Source organism: Lepidochelys olivacea (genome assembly GCF_965140295.1).
Source record: "Lepidochelys olivacea isolate rLepOli2 genome assembly, chromosome: 5".
In the NCBI taxonomy this organism is placed as follows: domain Eukaryota; kingdom Metazoa; phylum Chordata; order Testudines; family Cheloniidae; genus Lepidochelys; species Lepidochelys olivacea.
In genome coordinates this window covers 18,479,625-18,505,762 of record NC_140415.1, presented here as the reverse complement: position 1 = coordinate 18,505,762, position 26,138 = coordinate 18,479,625, and the positions used below count along the sequence as shown (strand labels likewise).

Here is a 26,138-nt window from a genome sequence, read left to right as displayed (position 1 = left end):
GCCATTCTCCCCTAAGATGTCCCTGCTGTCCCAGTTCATGAAGGTATGCATTTTTCTTCATTTAAGAAGCTCATAAAAGCCATTTCCCTGAGGCCCTCAAAAGTGAGTTTATAATGTTATTTCTATTAATTAAATTATCTCCAACCATGGATTTAGGTTGCTAAGGATTTACCACAGAAGTGAGTCAGCATGGATTTGTGCAAGGTAAATCATGTCAGGCAAATCTGATTGCTCATTAATGAACAAACCTATTGCTCTGGAATCCAAATTATACTTAATTAAATATTTAACATATTTCAAAACAACACCCAGAGCATAAACAAACCAAACACACACTACAGTGCATTTCAGTCATAGGGAGGTCAGATAAGTATTAAGTTTGAGCCCTGAAACAAAGGCCTAGATTCTCAGTTACACCGGTTGTCCACTGGGTATAGCTGAAATGGAGGGCCTGAAAGGAGATGGTTGAAGAGCCCCTATTCTGGGGCTGGATTTACAGTGGTCCCATCATAGATTAGAGCATCTTTTGGGCTGCTCTAATCCACAGTGGCTGGTAATGGCCTATACTAGCTGGGGGCACACCCACCAGGAGAAATCCTCTGTTAGGAAGATGCCTGGCCTTCCAGCTCATTTGCATCAGCAGAATGGTACAAAAGGGCCAAAATAAATAATAGGATCTGGCTTAAATAATTTAAAAAAGGGTGAGAGAAGAAATATGTTAATAAATTACGCCTTTAAAAGTTGAATTTAAGTGCTGATATTCATTATTTGGGACCTTGGGCCAAATTATGAAAAACGGCCCTTAACTTAAATTCTTATATGTACCTACAAATATACACTTGGTCATGAAGATTCACAGTCTGATTTGAATATGTAAATATGGGTTCTGAACAGACAGCCATTTTGATTCTTTACTAGGTCCTAAACTTTCAGAAAATGATTATTAGGTCACCATCTCCATGCAGAATCCTCCAGTGCAGGATCATTCTCTGTTGCACACAAGACAGTATAGGATAGTTTGAAATGTGCCAAGAGATAGGGCTTTCCAACCCTTCCACTAGGAGACATCTCTAATAATGCTCATATTCAGGAAGCTTTTTCCTGATATTTACCTATTTTCCCCTTTCTGAATTGTATTCTATTATCCCCAGTTATGGGGTAATTTCCTTTCATTATGCAAAATAATTCCTTTTCCTCCATGAGGTTTCAAAATTTAAGATACCTGTAGACTGTTACTGGTATCATGTTGCCCACTTATTTACTGCTTTGCTAAAATACATATTTATCTCTTTCACTCTTCAACACATCTGGGCTACATGACCATTTTTGTTGTCTTTTTCTAATTTGTCAGTATCTCTTTGGTAACAAGGTACCCAGAACTGAATGTGGTATTCCAGGTCCAGAGCTGAATAGGACCCCTTCCTGAGATGAGGTAAATACCTTTGACTTCTTAGCATCAGGCAGAAACATGGCCACAGAAAGTGACTATCAAGGTCCCTCTCCTGTGGTGTACATCTATATAGATGGAGCTGAAAATAAATTGCTGTAATTGCAACTATTATATCACACTGAAAAATTATGTCTAATGTTCTGATCGCTATCACCCTATGTCAGTATTACTAATTCACCAGGAGTCAGACTCTTGAGAATGTCTGGAGGACAGCATGAGGGTTTGTAGAACTGGGCAGGAGATGAAGGCGGAGAGGAGTAGTCAGAGCTGGGCAGTGAGTGGGTGAAGGTGATGCACCAGGAGAGTGGGAATGCAACAGGTGTGGTGTTTGCAGAATGAGGAGTTGGAGACATTATTTGGGACCCAGGAGAAGTGGAGTTGGGAGAGGGAGGGATGAAAGACAGTGGAGTATAGGGGAGATGGTCTGTGAATGCCACGGTTGTTGAATGGGTTAGTAGGAATTTGTTCTTTGGAGCACAGAGGGAAGTCTGAAGTTTCACCATTTATTTTAGGTATCAGATTTTTATTATCATATTATGTATTAACAATACCACTTAATATGCATGGTTTGTGGGACATTTTACAACAGTTGGGATAAGTCCATCTAATGCCTATCTTTTTTCCTTTCTGTCTGTTAGTGTATTTTGATCCATATCTTCTTGAAAACAATATTTCCATTAGGAAAAGAATTCTGTCTAATCATTTTGTAGTAATTTTCTTGTAATGGTCTCTAATAGAGTTAGGTGAATAACGTAAGAAATTTTGGAAGATGTTTGTTCTAATTTTTAAAAGCATTCTTTGGGCTCTTGGTTACATCACTTCAGGGTTAATTTTTTGTGAACATTTGAGCAACTGAATTTAATTAGCACAGTTGCTCACTAAAAATTATTTTCAAAGTTGTACACAAGAGTATTCACAGACATTAAGTATAAAAAGTACACATGCCAAAATTCACAAAGTTAAGTCCCTCAACCAATTAGGGAACAAATGCATATATCTGGAAAATCACAACTAAATAACACTGTTTACATTTTGAATATTTGTGATCAAACCAGAGTATAAACATCCAAAAAAGCATTTGTCCAATACATTTGAATACTGATGAAATCTTGAACAGCTAAAGAATGTTCAGAAAGTTAAAAAGAAAAAGAAAAAAAAAGGAAGCTACATTCAGCGAATAAGTTATTTGTAACTAAATATTTGCTCAGCTCTAAATAGTTTCCTCACATTTTGGTAGAAGTTTTAGAGTAATTTCTGGAACTACAATAAATTAGAACAATTGAAGCCGCATGATGCCATGTTATGAGGCATCTCTTCAGTTGCTAGTTAGAATATCTATAATGAAAGGTGCTCATTAAAAACTTTCAAGAATTTGGTTGTATAACCATCTTCTCCTGGGGCCTTGCCAAAGTCCAGAGAACATACTGACCTATATAACTCTGTTAATATAATTTCTGTTTCTAATACCTTCCGGAAAGTGGAGGTGAGACACTTCAATTCAATCTCAGTAAAGTTACGAAACAATTTAAAGTAGGATGATTAAATTTGGAAGAATATAAATCCATTTTGGAATCTAGAAAAATGTGTTTAATCATTAACTGTTAGACCTATACAGTCATTAGTAATCACTTTTATCCTTATGTTCCACTAACCTTCTTTGATGGCCCATTCAGACCTCTTTCCATTTTGCATAATAACTTTAATCTCCATCAAAACACTTTCAAGTCAGCCTTTATCTACATAACACTTTGAGTCTTTGGACTTTGGCGGCAAAGCTTACATGTAGCTCCCTGCAAGTACCTTCATGGGCACAATTTCGAGAAATTCTGAATATTATACATTTAAGGGACATGGAATATATTAAATGGATTCAGTGCTGTTCATATGAGTTACTGGGTTGTCCAGAAAAAAACAGCTCTTTTATCATATTGGTGCTGAGAATGGGAAAACTACAGTAACATCTAGCTCTGCATATTTAATTACTTAAGAATTAACCGTAGATGATAATTGTGACAATATTGTCATTATCATCAGTCACGGACTACCAATATTTAAGGGATTTAAAACACTCCTGAGAGATTTTTGATATACGTTTCTATATGTTAGTTTTTTGCATTATGGTTGTTTTTGTTTTTTGTTTTTTTTCTAATTTTTCAAATGACTTTGCCAAGCCAATTTACTTAAAAATACAAATGCCCTAATAGCCACAGAGAAGCCACTTGGTGAAGTCACAGTGAGCAATTTCTTCACAGTGCCTTTTATTGTGACACCCCCCCCCCCCCAAAAAAAAAACCCACCCCACCAAAAACAAAAAAAAAGTCCTCCTATGTATAAAGAAAGATTTTATCTGTATGAGATTTCTCTTGAGAACAGGGTGACCACAGAAATTAATCATATCTGGTTTCTTGTGCTACTGGATGCTATTACCAAAAAGGTGTATCTAGTGATCACAGAAGAGGACTGGAAGACAAGAAGTTCTATGTTCCATTCCCAGCTGTTACAACAACTATCTGTATAAATTCTAGCGAATCATTTAACTTTTGTGCCCAGCCTTAACATACAGGTGCATTATGAGACTTAATATTTGTAAAGCATTTGAGCAAGCCTAGAGCATCACATACAAATGTTAAATAACAATAATAACAAAGAAAAATAATATCCTTGAAAGAAAAAATGCTATAGAAGTAAAACAAAGAAAACTGATTATTTCTCATGACTTCATTCAAACTGTGAACCCTTTCCCCAATGCTTGAATACCAGTATTTCATCATCAAAGTACCAGTTCCCTGCATACCAGGCCCAGCATCAAGATGAACCATCAGAGTGTGCAATGAATAATGGGATAACAGAATATCTCCTTAAATCTTTTTGACAGATACAAAATATGAGTTTTGTGAGTGCCATTAAATTCAAACACTTGGGCCAGCTCAGGGAATAGCATTTCCAGCTCCTGCTCTCTTCAAAATAGGGGGCCACATGGTGAAGTGCTTATTTAGTATTTAGATTTGCTCTGAAGTGTAGGAGCCAAGCTGATATGCTACCAAAGTTGCAGTCCAAAAATATAAAATGCTGATTATATTTTGGAGTCTATCTTCAGCTCAATGAGCTTTTCATTGGATCATCAGTTAAAGGTCTACTACATGACATGACCACTTGATTAAGAAAACTTGATCCTCCCTGATCTGGCTATTATTATAGTTTTCAGCATATGGTCAAGGACAGAGAATAATTTCAACCAATCGGTGACGAACAAATAAATGCATGATCTCAGTTTAGTAGATGAATTATTTGTTCTAAATTCCATGGAGACAAACGATTTTTATTTCCTCTTTTCCCAACTCGATCATTGATGTATCTCATTGTTTTGTAAAAGCCAAGCAGAACATGATTTAGCAATAATTTCAAACACATTAAGAGAGTGTATGTGCTCATTAGAATCAAACACTGTATATAAGATATTTTATTGATTATTGTTTCCAAAGTTATAAATGTAATGTAACTAAGGTTCCATCTAGACTGTAAGTACAATTTTATTCTGGTAACCTGGTTATAACACCTTCATTGACATTCATGCTACAGAATTATAGTTATCACCTGGTTACAGGAAGATAACCAAGTACCAGTTTTGGTCAACTGCAGGAGTCAAACCTCAGTAGCCAATGCTGTTAGTAGCTGAATATTAACCATTGTTTGTGTTGGCACAAACCATACTATGGCAAACTCAGCCATTAAGTGGCTACAAATTTGGTTTGTACACAAGGACTTAGTGATAGCCTAGGAAAAGTCTCAAAAATTAGTAAACTCCAGAAGAAACTTCTTTCTTTTAAAATCACTAAAAAACAAAGAACTACCTACCCAAGTTTTCAATGGAATAGTAGCGCTGTTTGCTGTCTACTCGCACTGTCTCAGCATATGGGCTGCCCACTCCATAGCCAATGATGTATCCGCGTACAACAATGTTTGGATTCAGCGGTGGAGTCCAACTCATGACGATACTGGTTGTCAATGGCCTGACATGAAGAGAGCTTGGCTGATCAGGAACCTGAGATTCTGGGATACAAATAAAGGATCCATTAATATCCTGCTCATTGAGTTTTACCATTCACAAAGGCAGAGTTGAGATTAAGAAATATGTTATAAGAAAGTAACCAGGAATCTCACAGCTACATACATAGTCTACCTGCAATTTCCCTTCTGAACATTCAGACTTGTTTTGAACTACATTCTTCGGCAACAAGTACATTAAGCAGCTTCTTCAACATATAAGGTCTCCTTTCCTCTTTTTAAGAAAAATAGAATATCCCTCTGTTCATCCCATTTTTAGTGTATGAATACAAAGCAGATCTGAAATTATGCAGGAAAGTGGAAAATGGAAATGTTTGGAATTGATAAAAAATATTCCATAACAAATATTGAATCTTCCTGGTTTATTTGCAAGTCAAATAAGATGCTGAAATCAACTAGATGACTTATCATGGGCCAGTAGTTTAACTACAGTATTTAATGAGCTGGTTGACTTTGTAAGTGATATAATAGCATTTATAACAGCAGTGACCTATCTCATGCCTGTGAAAACTTAATGTTAATTACGAGCAAGCAAGCTTGAACTTTCTTGGACATGCCTCTCTTGGCTTGGAGGCTGCTCTGAATAATACAACAGCACTCGGATAATAAAATGAAATAATACAATGATATCTTTTATACAAAAATAAAGGGAGTACTTGTGGCACCTTAGAGACTAACAAATTTATTCGAGCACAAGCTTTCATGAGCTACATGCATGCATCCGATGAAGTGAGCTGTAGCTCACGAAAGCTTATGCTCAAATAAATTTGTTAGTCTCTGTAAGGTGTCACAAGTACTCCTTTTCTTTCTGCGGATACAGACTAACACAGCTGCTACTCTGAAATCTTTTATACAGGTTCTCTCAAGGCATATTCATTTCTTATGTAGAACTTAATGACTTGACGTGTAACTAGCACACTTTGTCTTCAGTGAACCCATTTTTACTTTAAAGAATAGATGAATAAATGCCTTTTGTTGGAGTGTATGATAGCTACTATATCACAAGTCTCTTTAGAAGAGCAGCACAGTAGCTTGTCTTTTTGAGAGCAGAAAGAGACAAGCTACTATTTTTCCCCACTGAAGAGGCCTGTAATATAATAGGCAAATGCATGCGGGGAGTGGTACAAAATGCTGGTGTAAAACTCCAACAAAAGATATTTTGAGATTGTGAAGCATTCCCACTATAAACCTTGGAAAAGACCATAAAAAGATGAACTTAACACTTTTCAGTCCTATTGTCATATATGGTACAATGGTGTCTTTGGTATTTGATGTGCTTTGAAATGAATTCTGTTTAATGCATTTAAAATCTTTTGAAGAACTATTGAATCTGATTAGTACATTACCAGTCTGATATACAAGTTTTAAAAGTTCTTTGCACTCAGTTTTCTTAAAGTTGCTATACATGGTCATAAACTTTAAGAATGAAGGAAATGCATTGAAGAATAGCTACTGACAAAACAAAAACCAGATTACACCAGCAGTGCCACAGCAAATCAAATACAATTGTCATTCATCTCCTTCTGACCTCCAGACTTTGCTTCAATGCAGAATCTAAAGTTACTTGAACGACGGTCTTTGAATACTGATGATTTTTAAAATTACAAAAGTGGTTCTTACGTGAAAAAGACATATAGTAGCAGTTTAGCACCTTGTAATAGGAAGTCGTAGAATGAAGTGATACTGGATTCCTTGTGCATGGTAGAAGCAGTAAATCTCAAGCAGTTCATGAAATCTGAACATTCAAAAAGCTCTTGGCATCAAGCAATAATCTTTTCATCTCACTTACATAATATATAGAGATTTTAACACCAGCATAGACACCCCTAGGTAGCTGTTGGGTTCAAACAATTTTATTCTGATAGGCTGAACTGTTAGTATGAAGGAATTCAAATATACGTGTCACACAATTTTAAACAGCGGTGCTACTGTTGTCTCAGTAGGAAAAAATATAAGGAATTTACCCTTCTTGTGAAATACAGAGACAAAAATGAACCTAGGGTGAACTCAACCATTTTGGACTATTTTGCCCACATAAAAGTTTTATGAACATGGAAACACAGGACATTTCAGGGGCAGAATGCATTTTAGAGACAGAAGAATTCTATACATAATTCTAGCTTAAATCTAGCACCTGTCCTACTCCTTTTACATTGTTACTTAGATGATGCCAAAAGGTTTAGGCGAACTGCAAATGTGGTTAACCCTAATCTTTCTGAATATAGCTAAGTGCTTAGCGTTAACCATCCACTCTTGGCAGAGCTTGTTTCCTTCTGGCAAACTCATGGGAACTAAATGAATTGGTTTACTTTTGAAGGTTTTGTTCACAACCAGAAGGAACAGAAATGTAACATCACTCAGATTCTGCAAAAAACCACTGCAAATGCTAAGACTCCACCAAGAAACCTTAATTATATGCCAGGCTGTGGAATTTCCATGCACAGATGCTGGAGCTGGTAGAGCTAGGGGTGCTACTGCACCCCTGGCTTGAAATGGTTTCCCTCAGACACAGGGTTTACCGTTTGGTTCAATGGCTCTCAGCACCCCCGACTATTCAGATTGTTCTACCGCCTCTGTTTCCATGGCTGGTAGTGGTTTAATTACGACTAGAAATGATGCAGAACACAGTCCTTTTGCTTAAACTTATTATCTGATATTTTTCTACCCTGGAGTAAATGAAGCAATCTATCTACACTCCTCATCTAGCCAACTAACTCTGAAATGTATTGCCTTTGTGCTGACTAGACCCACAGTTTCTTTTTGTGATTAAACCATTTCATCACATTGCCAGCCATTATTTCTTTAGGTCCCATATCTAAAATGATCCAAAATACTTCCCCTTACACAATTACAATCCGCCTTGGATATCCAAGTAGGTTCTTTATCTGCTCAAGTAGCTCATCCCAATATCACCCATTGTCAATTCTGAATATAAGCTTCTTGGATGATAATGCACTGTAAACTTCCTTAAACACCAAATATATTACTTTAGGCCAGATCCCAAGGTGGTGTAAATTGGTGTAGCTCCATTGACTTCCATGGAGCTATGGTTGTTTCTGCCAGCTGAGTATCTGGCCCACTGTGTCCACAGCCACATTCATTCATCAATGAATACTTCCTAGTTCACCACTGTTCTCTTTATCTCTTCTACTTTATTAAATGTCTATATCTGTTTACTGAAGCTGGTCAGAAAAATTAAAATGGAACTATTTTCCATAGGAAAATGCTGTTGTTAAAACCAAATGCTTTGTAAAACGGTGTCAATTTTGTAAACATTTCATTCCAGACAAAAACTGAAAAAAGGGCCCAATGTCTTCACCATGCATTAAGCAGTGGGGCCCTTTCTCCAGATGGATGTAGGAGGTAAACTGCCCCTTTCAACTTCAGTAATGGGGTTTGTACAGAAGCTGGTTGAAAGGGGGCCATTGCCTCTTTAAGGCTCGCCCCCCCCCCCGACCTCCATGGATTACCTTTCCCAGGTAGCAAGCAGGAAAACAGTACAGCCAGAAGAGGTCTGGGTGGGGAATGCTGCCCCCTCCCTTCCCAGCTAACCGGAAGGCGGGGGTGGGGGTGGAGGTTAAAAGAAAGGAGGAGTGTTTATATGCATGGAAATTCTGGAAAAGCCCTCTTTAACCTGGACAAGGTATGCAGCTCCCAGAAGGACTTAAAATATCAGCTTTGGGCATTACACTAGTCACCCCCTTTTCTTGGGGGGGCAGAAGACGGGAGCTGGGAAGGAATTTTCCCTCACCACCAAATTGGCCTAGGTGAGATGGGTTTATTGCCTTAGGTGAGTTGCTGACCTATTGAGGCAGAAAACGGGGAGGGGGGAGAGGCTGCAATGTCACAATTCATTGTGTAATGATGTGGCAGATGTCCAGTGCAAGTATTCCATTGGGAATGGATATGGATCAGATAAAAAATGGATGGGTAAAGGAGCTACAGAAGACACACTTTAAATAAGCAGAAAAAGGGGGTTTGGGGCTCTTACAATTGGTAGGGCAAGAAGTCAACTCCTCCTCCTTCATAGCCCCGCTCTCATATGAGAGGCTCAGTGGCAGAGTCCCAGCAGGAGGGTGGCTGGGACCAGAATGGAAAAGGGGAACAGATGATAGCAGCCCCCAAGAAATGATCATGGAATTACCTGCACTGTACAATTTTATCAGCCAAGTATTCCCAGGTATTTTAAAAATAAAATTGCAGCCTAAATAATACCACATTCAGGGTCTCCTGTCTTCCTCCTATCATAGATGGGCAATGTTGTAACGGAATATTTCAGCATCATTTCCAGAATGAAACATTTCAATTTTTTTCATTGTGAAGTGATTTTTCATTTTGATATTTTCTTTTTTATAATATATAATATGACCTTTTTTAAAAAGTCAAAATTGAAGCCAAAGTATATGTGGTGCTTGATTTGAAATGATTTTTAAAATCATCCCTTGGAGAATTTTTAAAAGTTGATTTTGTTCTGATTCAAAACAACGCCAAATTTCAAGATCTGAAACACTTTGTGCAGCATAATTTACATCCTTCACACAGCTCTACTCTTTACATACCTTTTACATTTAGCCCCTAGTAACTCTCACTTCCCCATCATCTTCCAGCTAAATGCATGTAAACATCTACTTAGAGCGTATAGATACATCTCTTGGTCTCTTCTTTATTGCATTTTTTTGCACTTTTATAGTCAATATCCAGTTATGCCTTTGTTTCTAACCTTTTTCCTGTCTACCTGATATTAAACATGGTGCCAGAGACATTTCCGAAAGAAGGAATCTTGAAATTCTGTTTCTATACATAAATCCTCAAACCTGCTTTGAAAGATCTCCGTTCTACTTCTACATTTGTCAACGCTTCTAACATGAATAAAGATTCCACTCTCATTGCACTCTGCAATTGTGCATGGAGTTTCTCTGACTGTAATTTGATGTCTCCTGTCCTCGTTCATAGAAGGAAAAATTCTATGTATACGTCAGCTGCTGAAGTCACTCAGAATTGCACACAAGTATCTGAAGGCTGAATCTGGCACTCCATGTTACTTGGATTCTGCATTCTTTACCTTCTGCACTATGCACATTTTGAGAATCTTAGGGCTTGTCTACATGGTGCCAAGTAGTCAAGCTAGATTCTCCAAGAAATAAAATCCTATCCCATAGTTTCACTGCATAACGTACTATCTTCTTTGTTTCATCCTTAATCAATTACTCTTTTATGTAATGGTCCAACCACATGTCTTTCATTCAGTGAATGTCGTATGTTTAAAGGTCCTTAATTCCTCAGGCTAACTGACAACACTAAGGAAGTTATTTATATTTGGGTCACTTTAGCAATTGTTGTAGAGGGTTCTCTGGAGTTCATAGTTGTATATTTTACATATTAAATTAAGGCTATCTGATATTATTTTCATTTTCTTCCTGTATTCCCACAATTCATTTTCAGAAGAAACTATACTGTAATATAGGTTTAGCTTGTCATGCTTTTAAACACTAATTCAGAGCTGAAGTTAAACTATATCACTAATATTTATAATAGCTTCCATCTGTTCAAGGCAGTAAGCAGAAACTGAAAATCCTAAACCCATTTTCCTGGAGGATACCTTTGCAAACTTGAGTCTCTTGCATCCTTGCTATTTAAATCAGACCCTATGGGGAAAGCTAAATTTCCATTTTTTAAAGCACAAAATTTGAGGCTCAAAAATAAATATTTAAAAGCTTCCCAGCTGTCAGTAAGGGCACACAAGCTTTCCAGGGAACCTTGAATAAGCAGTGATGTTTGGCTTTCTAATCACTTTAACAAAACACACTAATTAAAAAGAATATCCATAGGGGTTAGTGTAGTTCTCTTAGAAACTGTTCATCTTTGTGTTGCTTATGCCAAGCAGACATACAGTGAAGGCAAGAAAAACTGCACAAACCATAAGAGCAGAAAGGGAATTGCGGTTAACAATCCGTGCAATGGCATTTCTACTATTTAGCTGACAGTTGCAGGACTTTGCATAACTACAGTAATAAGTCGATTTCTCCCCAGAGCTTATCGAAGTATCTCAGTGGTGTATATATTATGCAACACAGAGCACGCAAAGTGTCAGACTGCTGCAGCTTCACTACAGATTTTTCACTGGTACTGTAAATGAAAATATGTGTAGACACAATATATGAAAAAAGTCTTCAGTTTAATTTGATTATCAGGGTGTTTTCATTTTCACTGCATGTCCCTGATGATTACGCTGCTAGCATCTTTGCATGCATATATATATATATTGTTGGATGAAAACAAATATGATATTTTCATACAGATTAAATGCAAATAAAAACAAATGTGTTCCAAGAAATGCATTGTGTTTCATTTTGCAATATAAATAAATAAAGCCAAAGGATGTATTTGCTTTAAAAAACAACAACATGATATTAAATATTGAGACGTGTTTAGAATATATTTATTTTTACTTACTAAGATCTACCTCCAAATGAATGGCCAGCTGCTCTCATCTTGAGTAATGTGTCATTTCTGAAAGCGCTATCCACCCAAAATAGTAGTTAGTAGAATGATAGCATACATCACCAGATACCATAGCATATTGTGGCCAGTCAGTATGGTCACATCACTTCCAGAAGTGTCATCACCTCTTTAAAATGTTCATTGGAACCCAGCTGCATTGAATACAATATTTTAGGTGCCAAGTAAGCCAGAGAGAGTCATTCCTGGCTCCTCCATAAAAATGGAATTGGACATGCTGGTGAGGAAAAATGCTCAAAGTAGGGCAGGCTGGTTGTGAAATCATGAGAAAAGACTCTTAGTCCAAAAAAAAAAAAAAAAAAGAAAGATGACAATCTCTTGTTGCCTGTTTACTTATTGACTGTTTATTCTTTCATCCATTTTACCTTTGTTCCTCTTTAGATGCTTTTGGCTTTATTTTGCTTCTGAGCCTTGATTAGTTTTTTTCCCCTCGTTCAGTTTCCCCATATTTTCTATTGATCTCCTTCCTTACATATTTGCTTCTTGACAATTTCCTTATTTTTTCCCCTCAATTTCTATCTGCATCTTTTTTGTTCCATTTTACTTGCACTTTCTTTACTTTTGAAAGTAGGAAGATGTTTCCATTACTTTCTCTTTCTTCTTTTAGTTCTTCAAATGTCTCAGTCATTGTATCTGTCCCTTTGCTTTCAGTCACTTTTTTTCTTTTATATCAACATCTGTGCTCATTTTTACATTCCATATTTTTCAGGTTCCTGTTTCTATCATCTTTCAGTTATTATGTGCCTTCATTGCCAACCATCTGAAAACAGATACTTCAAAGACAATAATCCTCAAGACATTTGTAGGCACATTTTGTTGAGTTAGAGGCATCACTATTATTTTAAGTGTTTCTCTGATTGATTATATTTATCGTTCATAATGTTATTGGTTCACTTCCTACTAATTTTCTTTCCAATAGTCATGACACAAGGCATGAAATTCTAATACCTGATAATTACAACAAAGACTTTTGATGCTTTATTGGTGATCAGACCAGAGATACAGCTTAAGAAATATTAGTAATGAAATCTATGTACGCATTATTTGGTTGGTTATTATCCAAGATTGTTATTGTATATTTTCGCAAGTGCAGCAAAACTGGGGGAAAAAAAAGTGAGACTGAAAATGAGAGTTTTTAGAGTGCCAGTGTAAATGGGGGAATAAAATTAAGTTGTCTTGTTTTGTCCCTTCCACTTCACTTGTTCAGAATGCAAGCAGGCAATCTTAATAATGGGTAATCACTGAGTTCTTCTGCTCAAAAACACCCAGACAACAGCTCCTGCAGCTATAATCACTGGAATCTAACCCAAGACCTGCACAGCATCTGGTTAAAGCTCTAGGTAACAATTAGAATGACACCCGTCAGATAAAAACCTAGAAGGAATGTGCTGATAATGTCTGAAAAGAAATGTAATTACCATCAAGATCATTCTCTGGAGTTTCTGCTGTATACCAGTCCGAGGAGGGTCCTGTCCCATTGACTGTCATGGCAGCTACCTGGAAACTGTACTGGCTTCCTTTATCAAGTCCTGTTAAAAACATAAGATAAACCAAATAGAAAAAATAGTTTTATCAAGTTCCAAAGTTTGCAACAGAACTAGAGCAAAATGAATAGTCTCCAGTAAAATTCCAACTTCCTTGCCACATTGAGTTGTGTAGATAAACAGGTCTGCACTAATATATTCATTTACACGAATAGCAATAGTGGGTATGTTCCTACAGACATATTCATTTACAACAGAACCACTGGTCACTCTAAATTTCTATTACTGTTGCTACTTAGTACCAAATCAGTTTAACTCATAGACTCAATTCTGGACCGTATGTGACTATGGTGAAGCAATCTGGCCACCAAACCTCCTATAAGTGTTTTATCATTTTATTTAGCCCATCCTGACCGTAAAGTACAAGAAAAACTGTTATGTTCAATTGCAAACATTCTCTGAAGAAGAATGATCAAAATTAAAAACAGCAATTTAAATTTATCAGTCATTGGAACTTACAATAAAACAGATAGCAGCCTTTTAAAATCTTTGTTGTAACTCTAAGTTACTTTGCTATTACAGGTTTCTACATTATCCTACAAAAATACCTGCCTAACAAATAGAGGATTGTAAAAAGTATTTACAACTGAATATTTAAGTCATCCATTTAAAACAACTGTACAATTCAGCTTCTCTAGCAATGATTTTATTATTTTATTTTTAATATTTTATTATGTTAGAGCCTATAATAATGCGATCTGAAGGAAGTTTTGTTTTTAAACCTGCACATTTAAATATGTATTTCCACTACTTTCCCAAAACAAAATACCCAACTTAATATTTTGAAATGCAGAAAATCTTCCACACATTGAACCCCCCCACAAAGACAACCAGCACCCAGTCCTCTATGCTTGGCATATGCCTACATTTGAGTCTCACTTTACAATTAGAGTCAAAACTTTAAGGACACTCTTTCTTCCTAAGCAATGTTGAATTTTCCGAGGTCAAGGTAGCTCTATTATATTTATATTAGTGTCTACAGTACAGTGTGCGTGCATAAGTATATTTTACAGAGGGATATATCATAAACTGATGATATCAGAGGAACACATTATGGAGTCATGTGATAAAACTCCCTTCATTATGTACCTTTGACCATATCACCTGCATTATTCCTTCTAATCCATCACCACCTGGAGCTCTTTTAACACTCCAAGTCTCTCAGCATCCACCACTTTTTATTTTGAAATCACCTATCAGGTGTTTCATTCTTTCCCAACAAACCTGACATTTGTATCTCCCGAAAACTACCTTGCTCCGAATCCAATAATCACTAGTCTTGCAACCTTTACTCACGTAGTCCCATTATCTTTGAGGCTATTTACATGAGTAAGAACTACTCATTGTTGCATCATTAGGTCTTAATTATGTAAAAATTATCTCCTGCGTTTGGTGTTCTGTGACTCTAAACAAAGTTGGTGTTTTTTCAACATAAATATAATTTTCGTCCCTGACATATGTATTTTTATGAGACAAATATTTTCAAATCTCAAACAATACTATTTTATTTTAAAGTAAATGGAATGGGGATATTTCAGGGGGAGAGTCTGGGTTTCACCTATGGAACTTAACTTCCTTCACAATAAACACATATTGCTGGTGCAATATGAAAATATACCTATGAGAGTCTCACGATATCCTGGACAAACTTTATGGAATTAAGATAATCTTTACTGAAAACAAGTTAAATGCTACTCATAGACTCAGACTTTAAGACTAGAAGGGACCATTAGGATTAATACTTTTGGGGGCCAATTGGTATTGCAAATGAAACAGTGTATTGTGGAATTGATGTACCTCCTTGATCAGGGAGGGGGATGCTAACGTACTTTCTCCATTATCAACCCTTTGAAGGCACCTCCCAGGAGAGTTATGCATATACTAGTTCTTCAGGATTTTTGGATAAATAGCCTGGTTTTAAACAGGATCAGTGCCGTCTTTCTAATCCAGAAAATAGACAGGATCCCGGTCCATGGAGGGCCGCAATCTTTAGGGAAGGGTTGGAAGCACTGGGCCTACTGAGGTCCATAAGACTGTGTGCTTATTCTGAGCTGAAGCTGTGAGGAACTTGTAAGCACAAGGAATCCCCTTTGGTGGGGATTTGAAGGACTGCTTCTGCCAGAATGTAATGTTAGGGTTGGGTTGAACCCTGGTAAGCTTATTAGCATGTGTGTAGCTTCTTTATTCTTTTAATGTGTTTTTTCTGTAGCGCTTTTATCTTAAGAAAAAAATAGTTTTGTACAGAATAAAAAAACAGTGTGGTGACATATAACTGTAGCAATTACACCTGTTAACTATCTCCGAAGAGAAAGCAAGCAGGTGTGCTTGAGTAGCCTGCCTATGCTGGGAATAACACAGTGAAGGAAGGGAACTGTGCACCCTGAAAATTTACACCAATCAGAAGGGCATGAGATGCAGGTCTCCACCAAAGGAAGGCAATGACTGGGGAGCTGGAAGCTTGATACTGGGTGCCCTAGCTGGGCCATTGAGGAGAAATACAGATACATCTGCTCTGTGACAACATCCTCCTCCAGAAAGAACTGAAATGAAATTATTCTTTGTTTAATTTAATGTTACCTTGAAAGTACTGATTTGGCTGCTTACACTTAGCATGGCAATTATATTTTTAAAATAGTGTAGTGTTGGGACCTGTCACACTTGGAAGAGAGATTTCCCCCCCATAAAGTACAAGAAGAGGGATGGCGAAAAAATAAGTGTGGTAGATGTCGTTGTACTAAGAGAAAGGATTTGTGGTGGACTCAGTGGTCTGAGAAACCAAGCTAGGTTTAAGATGAACAGAGGGAATTTGCTTTCATTAGGGTGATGAAATCCAGGGGACAAAATGTATGAAAAAAGCATTAAGGAGAAAAGTAAAACAAATATATAAAGGTTGTTCCTGTACAGCCCAATAAATGTCACCTGCCAGAAAAGAAATCAATGTTTCCTTGAAGTGAAAATATATTTTATTCCCAAAGCATTTAATTCATCAAAACCTTGCAAGGCTACACCATGAACACTGACCTGTGAACAAGTACCAGAGGTTGTTTGGCTCCAGTGTTTCTATCTCACCCCTGCGGGTAGTCTTTCTGTGTCGGATTTTATAGCCAGTAATAAATCCATTTTGTGTGCCTGATGGTGGAGGTAGCCAACTAACTTTGATGCTCTGTAAAAACAGGAGATGTTAATGTTGAATTTTTTGCAAAAGAAGACGAGAAATGGAGCCACAATAAATGGAATCACAAGTAAAGAAAAGTGTGGTGGGGGTAGGTGTGGGGAGGAAGAAGAAATAGATGTCAAGGCTGTTTTTTATAACAACATTGATTAATTTTAATTACTACTACTAACTTTAGAACAAACAAATGTAATTTAAACCAGGCACCAAATAAGTTTGAAAAGATTAAAACAATGATATCACAAACTACCTATTAATTGGCAAAATTAACTATACGGATGGTTGAAGCTTGGGAGATAAATAGCACGGTCTCTTGCTAGAAAACTGTCTCAGTTTCAGGAACATTTCATCTCAACAGGCCAAAGGGATGTCTCAGCTCCTTCATGCACTTCTGTGATATTACAGCTGTCATCTTTATATGTGAACATATACTGTGGCTCATCTCCACTTTCTAGTGAACCTCGAAGTTAAAAAACCACCCATGCTAGCTGTACAAATATTTAGAGACAGATTCACATCAAGAGCTTTCTACTTCCATTGACTTCTGTGGAATAATTTCTGACTTATACTAGTCCCCATCAAAAAATCAGTTCCCTTGGTTTTAATCTTATTGATGATTCTAATACATTAGAGCATTTTAGCAGAATTGTTCAATGAAGTCAATAGCACTAAGATTGATCAAAATTTGTGTAAATACATTGGCCTGCCTTTTCCAAAAATGACTTTGATTGTCTCATTTTTGGAGCACCTTAAATGAAGCCTGGTTTTCATAAATACTGACCACCACACCGTCTGAAAAACAGGTGTCTCAAACTGGACATTCCCAATACTGAGGTGTCCCCAAATCATTGGTCCCTTATGAGAACTGAGGTAGTTGCTTTTAGGATTCTTTATGATAATTCACTTTACACCATGTTATCAACAGATACAATAAAATCCCCGAAGGCATGATTGTTATCTGAAAAGTGAAATCTGAGCTACCATTTATAAGGGAGCTTTTGTTGTTCATCAGTATCTCTTCCCCAGGACCACTGTCTGGGAATTCACTCTTTGTAAGATTCTGGTCACGTGAGTACTGAGTGCCTTTAACTCCCATTGACATCACTGGACAATTAGGATGTTCAAGACCTCACAGGATCAGGGCCCTATAAAAGTAACATACCCAGTCTTCAACAGAACCTATGCAGCCAGCTTTTGGACAAAAGGAAGAGTCATCTACAGGGCAGTGGATAGTTTTTTGACCATATACAATTAATTATCATTATTGAATTGCTTAGTCCATGCACAAATATAAGTTATGGCAAATATCAAATTAATTACTGCAATATAAAAATCAATTTTGCACATCTACTGCATAGTGATTTATTGGTCCAAACCAATTATGCATTTCAAAATCAATATGTGGGGTTTTCAATCTGGTAGAACAAGCTACATTTTTCAGTTCAAGGAATGATTGTTTTTTAAAAAATGGATTTAGCAGCTTTGGCTATAAAATTGCATTCATGTAATATGTTTATGGGAAAATGCAACTGCTGAGAAAAGAGATGCTATAAACATAGACGTAATGGAGAACATAAAATAAATGCTTCTGAATTCTTTTGGGAGGTTAACAGTAATTCTGTTAACATTTGCTTAAATGAGGGATTTTAGCTCATATAAATCTGAGAACTCTGTGGGCCCTAAAAACTGCATGGTACTGTGCACCTTTGTATGATCCTGTGCATCTTTATCTCCCTCTGAAGTTAATAGTGATGGCAGACCCTTGAATGATTGGCCCCATAGGAGCAATGGGTTTGATCTCACATTCAAGGTGTAATGCATAAAACTACTTTATAGTTAGACAAGTCCCAGTCCCTTACAGCTCTACCCAAAGCTGTCACTATTATGGTAACGGTTCACTTTCACCTCAGCTCAGTCTCCATGGACACTGCAGCAATGCTTTTCATCAATAGTACTTAACATGTGACCCTTGCTTCTCAAAAATCAATGGCTAAGGCTCTGAAGTGCTTCTTCTCCTTTACTCGGTTTGAGAGAGAATAGTAATTACTCGTACTTTAATCCTTTATGTTTTATAGAAGGGACAATTTACTGAAGGAAAATATTTCACTTCTCTCGTACCAGGATTCCTAAGGAAACCACAAAAAGATTCAGCTATCAAGTTTGTTTCATGAGTCTTCTAGGCATGGCTGAAAAGAAATTTTAATAATGCACTGAAAGGATTTTTCACCACCTGTGTATTATTGCAATAATTCCACTGTAATCAGGCTGTGTACACTGGCCTGCACGTCTGTAAGGTCATCACCAGCAGCACTGTATGGGTCTCAGCAGCCAAAGATATCATTGGCTTCATTCAGAGCTGCACTTTTGAAAGTCAGACCCTATGCTTATTGTGGCACAGCAATGGACATGGCACTACCCCACTCATAACGTGGCACAGATTACAACTCTCCACCATAATGTTTAGACACATCTTCAAATGTTTTCAAAGGGCCTATTCTTTTAGTGATTGCAAACTGCACTGCATGACACACATTAGGTTGACTGAGGACCAATAATCATAGAATCATAGAATATCAGGGTTGGAAGGGACCTCAGGAGGTCATCTAGTCCAACCCCCTGCTCAAAGCAGGACCAATCCCCAATTAAATCATCCCAGCCAGGGCTTTGTCAAGCCTGACCTTAAAAACCTCTAAGGAAGGAGATTCTACTACCTCCCTAGGTAACGCATTCCAGTGTTTCACCACCCTCCTAGTGAAAAAGTTTTTCCTAATATCCAACCTAAACCTCCCCCACTGCAACTTGAGACCATTACTCCTTGTTCTGTCCTCTTCTACCACTGAGAATAGTCTAGAACTCTTTGGAACCCCCTTTCAGGCAGTTGAAAGCAGCTATCAAATCCCCCCTCATTCTTCTCTTCTGCAGACTAAATAATCCCAATTCCCTCAGCCTCTCCTCATAAGTCATGTGTTCCAGACCCCTAATCATTTTTGTTGCCCTTCTCTGGACTCTTTCCAATTTTTCCACATCCTTCTTGTAGTGTGGGGCTTAAAACTGGGCACAGTACTCCAGATGAGGCCTCACCAATGCCGAATAGAGGGGAACAATCACGTCCCTCGATCTGCTGGCAATGCCCCTACTTATACATCCCAAAATGCTGTTAGCCTTCTTGGCAATAAGGGCACACATTGACTCATATCCAGCTTCTCATTCACTGTACCCCCAATAGGTAAATCTATTCAGAAAAAGTAGGTATTGACCTGAACTTTCATCCAACATTCATTGTCCTGTTTTATAAACAATGTACACATGTTGTGTGTACGCTGCAGCTGCTGCTTTTCTTCTTCTTCTTTTTCTGTCTTTTTTTTTTTTTGCAATGCTAATGGATAACGAGGATGCAATTTTCAAAGAAAAGGTCAACTGAACATGCAAAATGTATTCACAATTACACCAACTAGATCCACAAATCAAGTAACTGCACCCAGGAAAGAATCATAGAATCATAGACTTTAAGGTCAGAAGGGACCATTATGATTGTCTAGTCTGACCTCCTGCACAACGCAGGCCATGGAATCTCATCCACCAACTCCTGTAACAAACCCCTAACTTATGTCTGAGCTATTGAAGTCCTCAAATCATGGTTTAAAGACTTTAAGGTGCAGAGAATCCTCCAGCAAGTGACCCATGCCCCACGCTGTAGAGGAAGGCGAAAAACCCCCATGGCCTCTGCCAATCTGCCCTGGGGGAAAATTCCTTCTCGACCCCAAATATGGTGATCAGCTAAACCTTGAGCATGTGGGCAAGACTCACCAGCCAGACACCCAGGAAAGAATTCTCTGTAGTAACTCAGATCCCACCCCATCTAACATCCCATCACAGGCCATTGGGCATATCTACCACTAGTAGTCGAAGATCAATTAATTGCCAAAATTAGGTTATCCCATCATATCATCTCCTCCATAAACTTATCAAGCTTTGTCTTGAAGCCAGATATGTCTTTTGCCCCCATTGCTTCGCTTAGAAGGCTGTTCCAGACCTTCACTCCTCTGATGGTTAGAAACCTTCATCTAATTTCAAGTCTAAACATCTTGATGGCCAGTTTATATCCATTTGTTCTTGTGTCCACATTGGTACTGAGCTTAAATAATTCTTCTCCCTCCCTGGTATTTATCCCGCTGATATATTTATAGATAACAATCATATCTCCTCTCAGCCTTCTTTTAATTAGGCTAAACAAGCCAAGGTCATTGAGTCTCCTTTCATAAGACAGGTTTTCCATTCCTCGGATGATCCTAGCAGCCCTTCTCTGTACTTGTTCCAGTTTGAATTCATCCTTCTTAAACATGGGAGACCAGAACTGCACTCAATATTCCAGATGAGGTCTCACCAGTGCCTTGTATAACGGTACTAACACCTCCTTATCTCTACTAGAAATACCTCGCCTGATGCATCCCAAGACTGCATTAGCTTTTTTCATGGCCATATCACATTGGCGGCTCATAGTCATCCTCTGATCAACCAATACGCCGAGGTCCTTCTTCTCCTCTGTTACTTCCAAGTAATATGTCCCCAGTTTATAACAGAAATTCTTGTTATTAATCCCTAAATGCATGACCTTGCACTTTTCACTATTAAATTTCATCCTGAAAGGTCAGTTATGCACCTAGTTGGCCATTTTTGAGTTCACATATGTACCTGATTTGCACATGCCCCTTGTTAGAAAACCTGGCCTTGAAAACTGTCAAAAATGTGGGGAGGGGAAATAGAATTAAAACAGGAGGACTCTAGAGTAAAGTTGTGTAATTGTGCTGCACAATACACAGACACATACTGTTAGGGGGCTTATTCCTTCACCCACTTACTTCCCTGGTCCTTCTCGCATCAACAGAGAGCAACAATACCCGAAGTCCAAAGGTGCAAACAATTCGATGTTTATTGGGGTGAACTTCCAGCAAGCATGATTCCAGTTTCCTTCCTTAGCATCCTCCTTCCCAGCTCTGACACCACAGAGCCTTACACCTGTGTCCCTGTTCCGATTCCTGCCCTTAGCCAAGCATGATTCCAACTTCCTTACTCCCATTCCCTGTTCCCATTTCCCCCTTTAGCAAAACATGATTCCAATTTTCTTACCCCCATTCCCTGTTCCCATCTCCCCCTTTAGCAAAACATGATTCCAATTTTCTTACCCCCATTCCCTGTTCCCATTTCACACACCCACATGCCCACCCCCAGTCACTTCCTCATTGACTACAGATTATATAGTAAAACTTGAGTTCTGCTTAGCTATACCTTAACCAATCATTTTCCTGAAATTTAACTAACCAATCCTAACATATTGTAACATGATTATGTACCCAATTATATCCCACCACCTCAATTAGTTTACACCCAGCAAAATTAATTATACAGCAGACAGGAACAATCACAGAACCATACAGAGATTATACAGACAAACAATAGCAAAGTGGGAACTATAATGACAAAACAATACAGAAGTGAGGATTTCACATCCCAGCTATTGATAAGTGAGTTCTTGCCAGACAGGATGCTATCAAACTAAGTTTCCTTTTACATTTTCTAGGCACTTCCCTTTCTCTGGAGGTGATAGGAATACAATCCTGTCCTGATAGTGCCTAACAGCCCAATAGCACCTTATTTCAATGTGACTAGTTTGGAATGTGAGGATGTGACCGTTCGCTTCCCAGCTTATGGCTGCCTCTGCTGCTTAGCCAAAGGCCTTAGCCTAAGAACAGGGCCTCAGACTGTCACAGTAAGAGAAGGCCCTTACACCAGCAGACAGTGATTTTGATTCTTTCTTTTATACCTCTATCACTAGCCAAGTGATAAGAATACACCTAAATTCTTAGAGTACAGGCCTTTGCAGACAGGCCTGAATATCTATATCCTAACACATACAGTTTGTATAAAGTTGAACAAAAATAAAAGAAAGAAGATTGTAAATTCAAATCATCTGCTGTGGCCACATCTGATGACTTCATTCAACTAACAGATGGACTATAGCTCTCTGAACACTCTAGGAGCAAGAAACAACTCAGTTCTAATCCCAAATCTAACTCTGACTTCCTACATGACCTTGGACAATCACTTACCCTATTCATTGAACAGGGCAGGAAATTTGGGAGTCAGGAGACCTAGACCTGGACTCCTAGGCAAACTCTTAACTTTTCTTTTGTTTCCCTGGGGATAACATTTACTAACTTTTGTAAAATGACCTGAGATTGTTGCATAAAAGGCTCTGTTTTAAGTATTATTTCTGCCTCAGTCTAACCGTATCTGCCGTTTACTGATATCAACAGCAACATTGTGAAGATTAATTATTTAAAGTTTGTAAGTGTTGTGTACTGTGTGCATTAAATATTAACAATAATTTCTGTTCAAATTGTATTCTTTCAAACTGTGTACTGCACATACTTACTGTGTGCTGAAAATTCATAGGAATGTTATGTATTGCACTTTAGTACATATTCAATTTAAACAAAACTCCACTCTCCCTCAAAATGAACTCAATGTAGTGAGAGATTTATATTAAATAAGAAAGTAACCCATCATTATGGAAAGTAGAATTTTCTGGAACAGACTTCGAAGCACCAGTCATTCTGAATTTCAAGTTTAGCCATGGTAGTTCCTTCAAAACCAGCATATTCCAGCAGAGTAATTGCATCCTGTCTACACTGCACAGTACCAGTGGTTCCAATACTTCTAGGGAATGATATCTAAATGCATAGGGTCATTACAAAACCTAAACCTAATTTCCCCAATACTAATTTCCCCCAACTGTTCCTCACAACTTCTTGTCAACTGTCTGAAATGGGCCACTCTCATTACCACTTCAAAAGTTATTTTTCCTCCCTTGGTATCCTGCTGTCAGTTGAATTGTCTCGTTAGACTGACCTCACACTTGGTAAGGCAACTCACATTTTTTCATGTATTTTTACCGGCTCCTGTATTTTCCACTCCATACATCTGGTGAAGTGGGTTCTAGCCCATGAAAGCTTATGCCCAAATAAATATGTTAGTCTCTAAGGTGCCACAAGGACTCCTCGTTGTTTTATCTAAATGCAGAATACCATTCACAGCAGACACCAGTTACAAATAATAACAATCTCCTAAACACATTTGATGGAAAGCTTTAAGATTAGTTTGACCCATCTTCAGTACTTAAGAAGGAATTGTCTCATAGGATCAGACTAGCAACAGTAGCCCAGCTAGTCCAGTATCTTCTCTCCAACAGCAGTCAATGCCAGCTGCTCTAGAGGAAGGTACAAGACATTTTTCATTAGGCTTCAGGAAAAATCTGTCTTCAGAAAAAAATTCCTAACCAACTCCCAATATTCAGATGCTGCCTTATGCTGTCAAGCACGAGGGTTCCAATTTCTACCAAACCCTTTTTAAAAAAAAATTACTATTAGAATTCGTGATAGATTTATTACCCATATAAATGTCCAATTGCTTTTTGAATTCTGCTGAGTTCTTGGCTTCCATGATATCCTGTGCCAATGACTTCCATGTGCTAACTGTGCATTGTGTGAAAAAGTGTTTCCTAGTATTTTGAATTTGCCACCATTCCATTTAATAGAATGTTCCCTTGTTTTTGTATTATCAGAAAGGGTGTACCTTTTTCATTACAATTACGTCCAAGTCTCCTGAATAACCCGATAGTTGTTGAGCCAATCAGAGGAGAACATGTAGACCATTTCCTGAATCAAGTATTTTTTGAAAAACATGTGGGACTTGAGAAGAAACAACGATTATATTTGAGAAACAAGTATAGTCTTCAGGTGTATTTTAAGGCAAGTTATTGCTTCAGCTTTCTCAAATAAATGTTTCCTTTTTGCCTGAGAACATGAAAATCAATGTATTATTCGAGCAGTAAGATGTGCTAACAGATGGCATAACTGTAAAGTAATTGATTTCACCAGTAAGTTAACCATCCTGAGGTGAAGGCAGCTTAATGTACTGACACATTGCTACATGTGAATTCGCTCACTTATGGGATAAGATCAATTTCCAAGAAATGCCCATTAGGTTTTATGTATGTGTAATTGGCTTCCATGGGGCAAAGATTAAGATTATATGCAAAATCCAAACTCTCTGTTTAGAAACTGAACTATGGTAGTCTCTGGAATTGGTGTATGATGTTTAGTAAGAAATAAGTGTGTCTCACTTTGAAAGAGGTCACATGTGCTTCAGTTCTGTGAGAATACAAATGAAGCCCAAGTATTACACATGATATCAAGAACCTCAGACTAAATATAGTACTTCAATTGAACACCCCAGTTATTGTGACTGAAAATAATTTACTTGTCCCCTACGTTTCAGTCCTTATCTATATTTATGCATATAAAAGAGTAACCAAACTACGGAACTCCCAGATCAACCAGGCTAGGTCCTGAGGCTCCTTGTGAAGGTTTGGGTGGAGGAAGCTTTCCCCTGAGGCTGCAAATCAGCTAAAAAGTTATCCCATGGCCAGTATTGTAGTCTTCAGACTGAAATAGCTCTCATTTCTCTTTCCTTTGTCACTCCCCTACTTGTGTCTGTGCACAGAAATCCCCATACAGTTCTGTACAGCACACTGGGGGGTTCATCTCCTGCACTGACTCCCCAAATCCATCTCTCTCACACATACATATACAGAGCAGAACCATGATAGTTTTGCCGCATATGGGAACCATTGAAAGCATAAGAGGTGAGGGAGGGCAGAATTCACTCCTTATCCAGTTACTTTCCATTAAAGCTGGTCAGAAAACTTCAGAAGCTGATGGAAAATAGGGATGACATTTTTGTGAACACTGAATCATTTTTCAACCAGCTCTAGCAATTCTGCTTATATATGGAAAGTGATGCAATGGATATAAAGGACCTTAGTTCCAACTGTACCGCTGAGACATCAGGAAAAAAAAATTAATTCATTATGTTTGATCTCCATAATAAAAATATTTAACCCACAATGTCTATCTTGCATCCTGCATCCCACAACATTCACTTCCTCTCTTGTAGAAGAGGTCTAGCAGTATTAGTTTAAAAAAAAAAAAAAAAAAGGAACAGACCCAAAACTTCACTCTAATCTAAACCCAAAGAGAACATTTTTTTAAAATCCCTAAATTCAGATAACTTGCATTTTCTTCTCACCCCTGAAATCATTGCACGTCTTGACTTTGGCTGGGAGTGGAAGTGTTAAGCTACCTTGTAAATAGACTGTTCTCATGGTAAGCCTGGAATATAAAATACATTCCTTCTCACAAGAGAGCCTGTTTACTCAAGCTTAGAAACCCAATATTTAAGACATTTGGGTGTGTGTGGGGGGCGGGGAGGGGGCAGGTCAGCTAAGCCTTCCTACTTAGAGGGCGGATCAAAACTGAACCTCTGAACA

The 26,138-nt window shown here is 37.8% G+C and overlaps 1 protein-coding gene across 2 annotated transcripts in view; it reads right to left on the bottom strand.

Annotated features, from left to right (window-relative positions):
* The window catches only part of DCC (DCC netrin 1 receptor), a 948,238-nt gene that overhangs the window by 143,505 nt on the left and 778,595 nt on the right, over positions 1–26,138 (bottom strand). For both annotated transcript variants that reach the window (XM_084629005.1, XM_084629006.1), the window contains exons 13-15: positions 16,600–16,741; positions 13,453–13,563; positions 5,306–5,500 (exon numbers count right to left, since the gene is read on the bottom strand). In XM_084629005.1, coding sequence (XP_084485131.1) covers positions 5,306–5,500; positions 13,453–13,563; positions 16,600–16,741 — 448 coding nt within the window. The remainder of the gene's footprint in view (positions 1–5,305; positions 5,501–13,452; positions 13,564–16,599; positions 16,742–26,138) is intronic.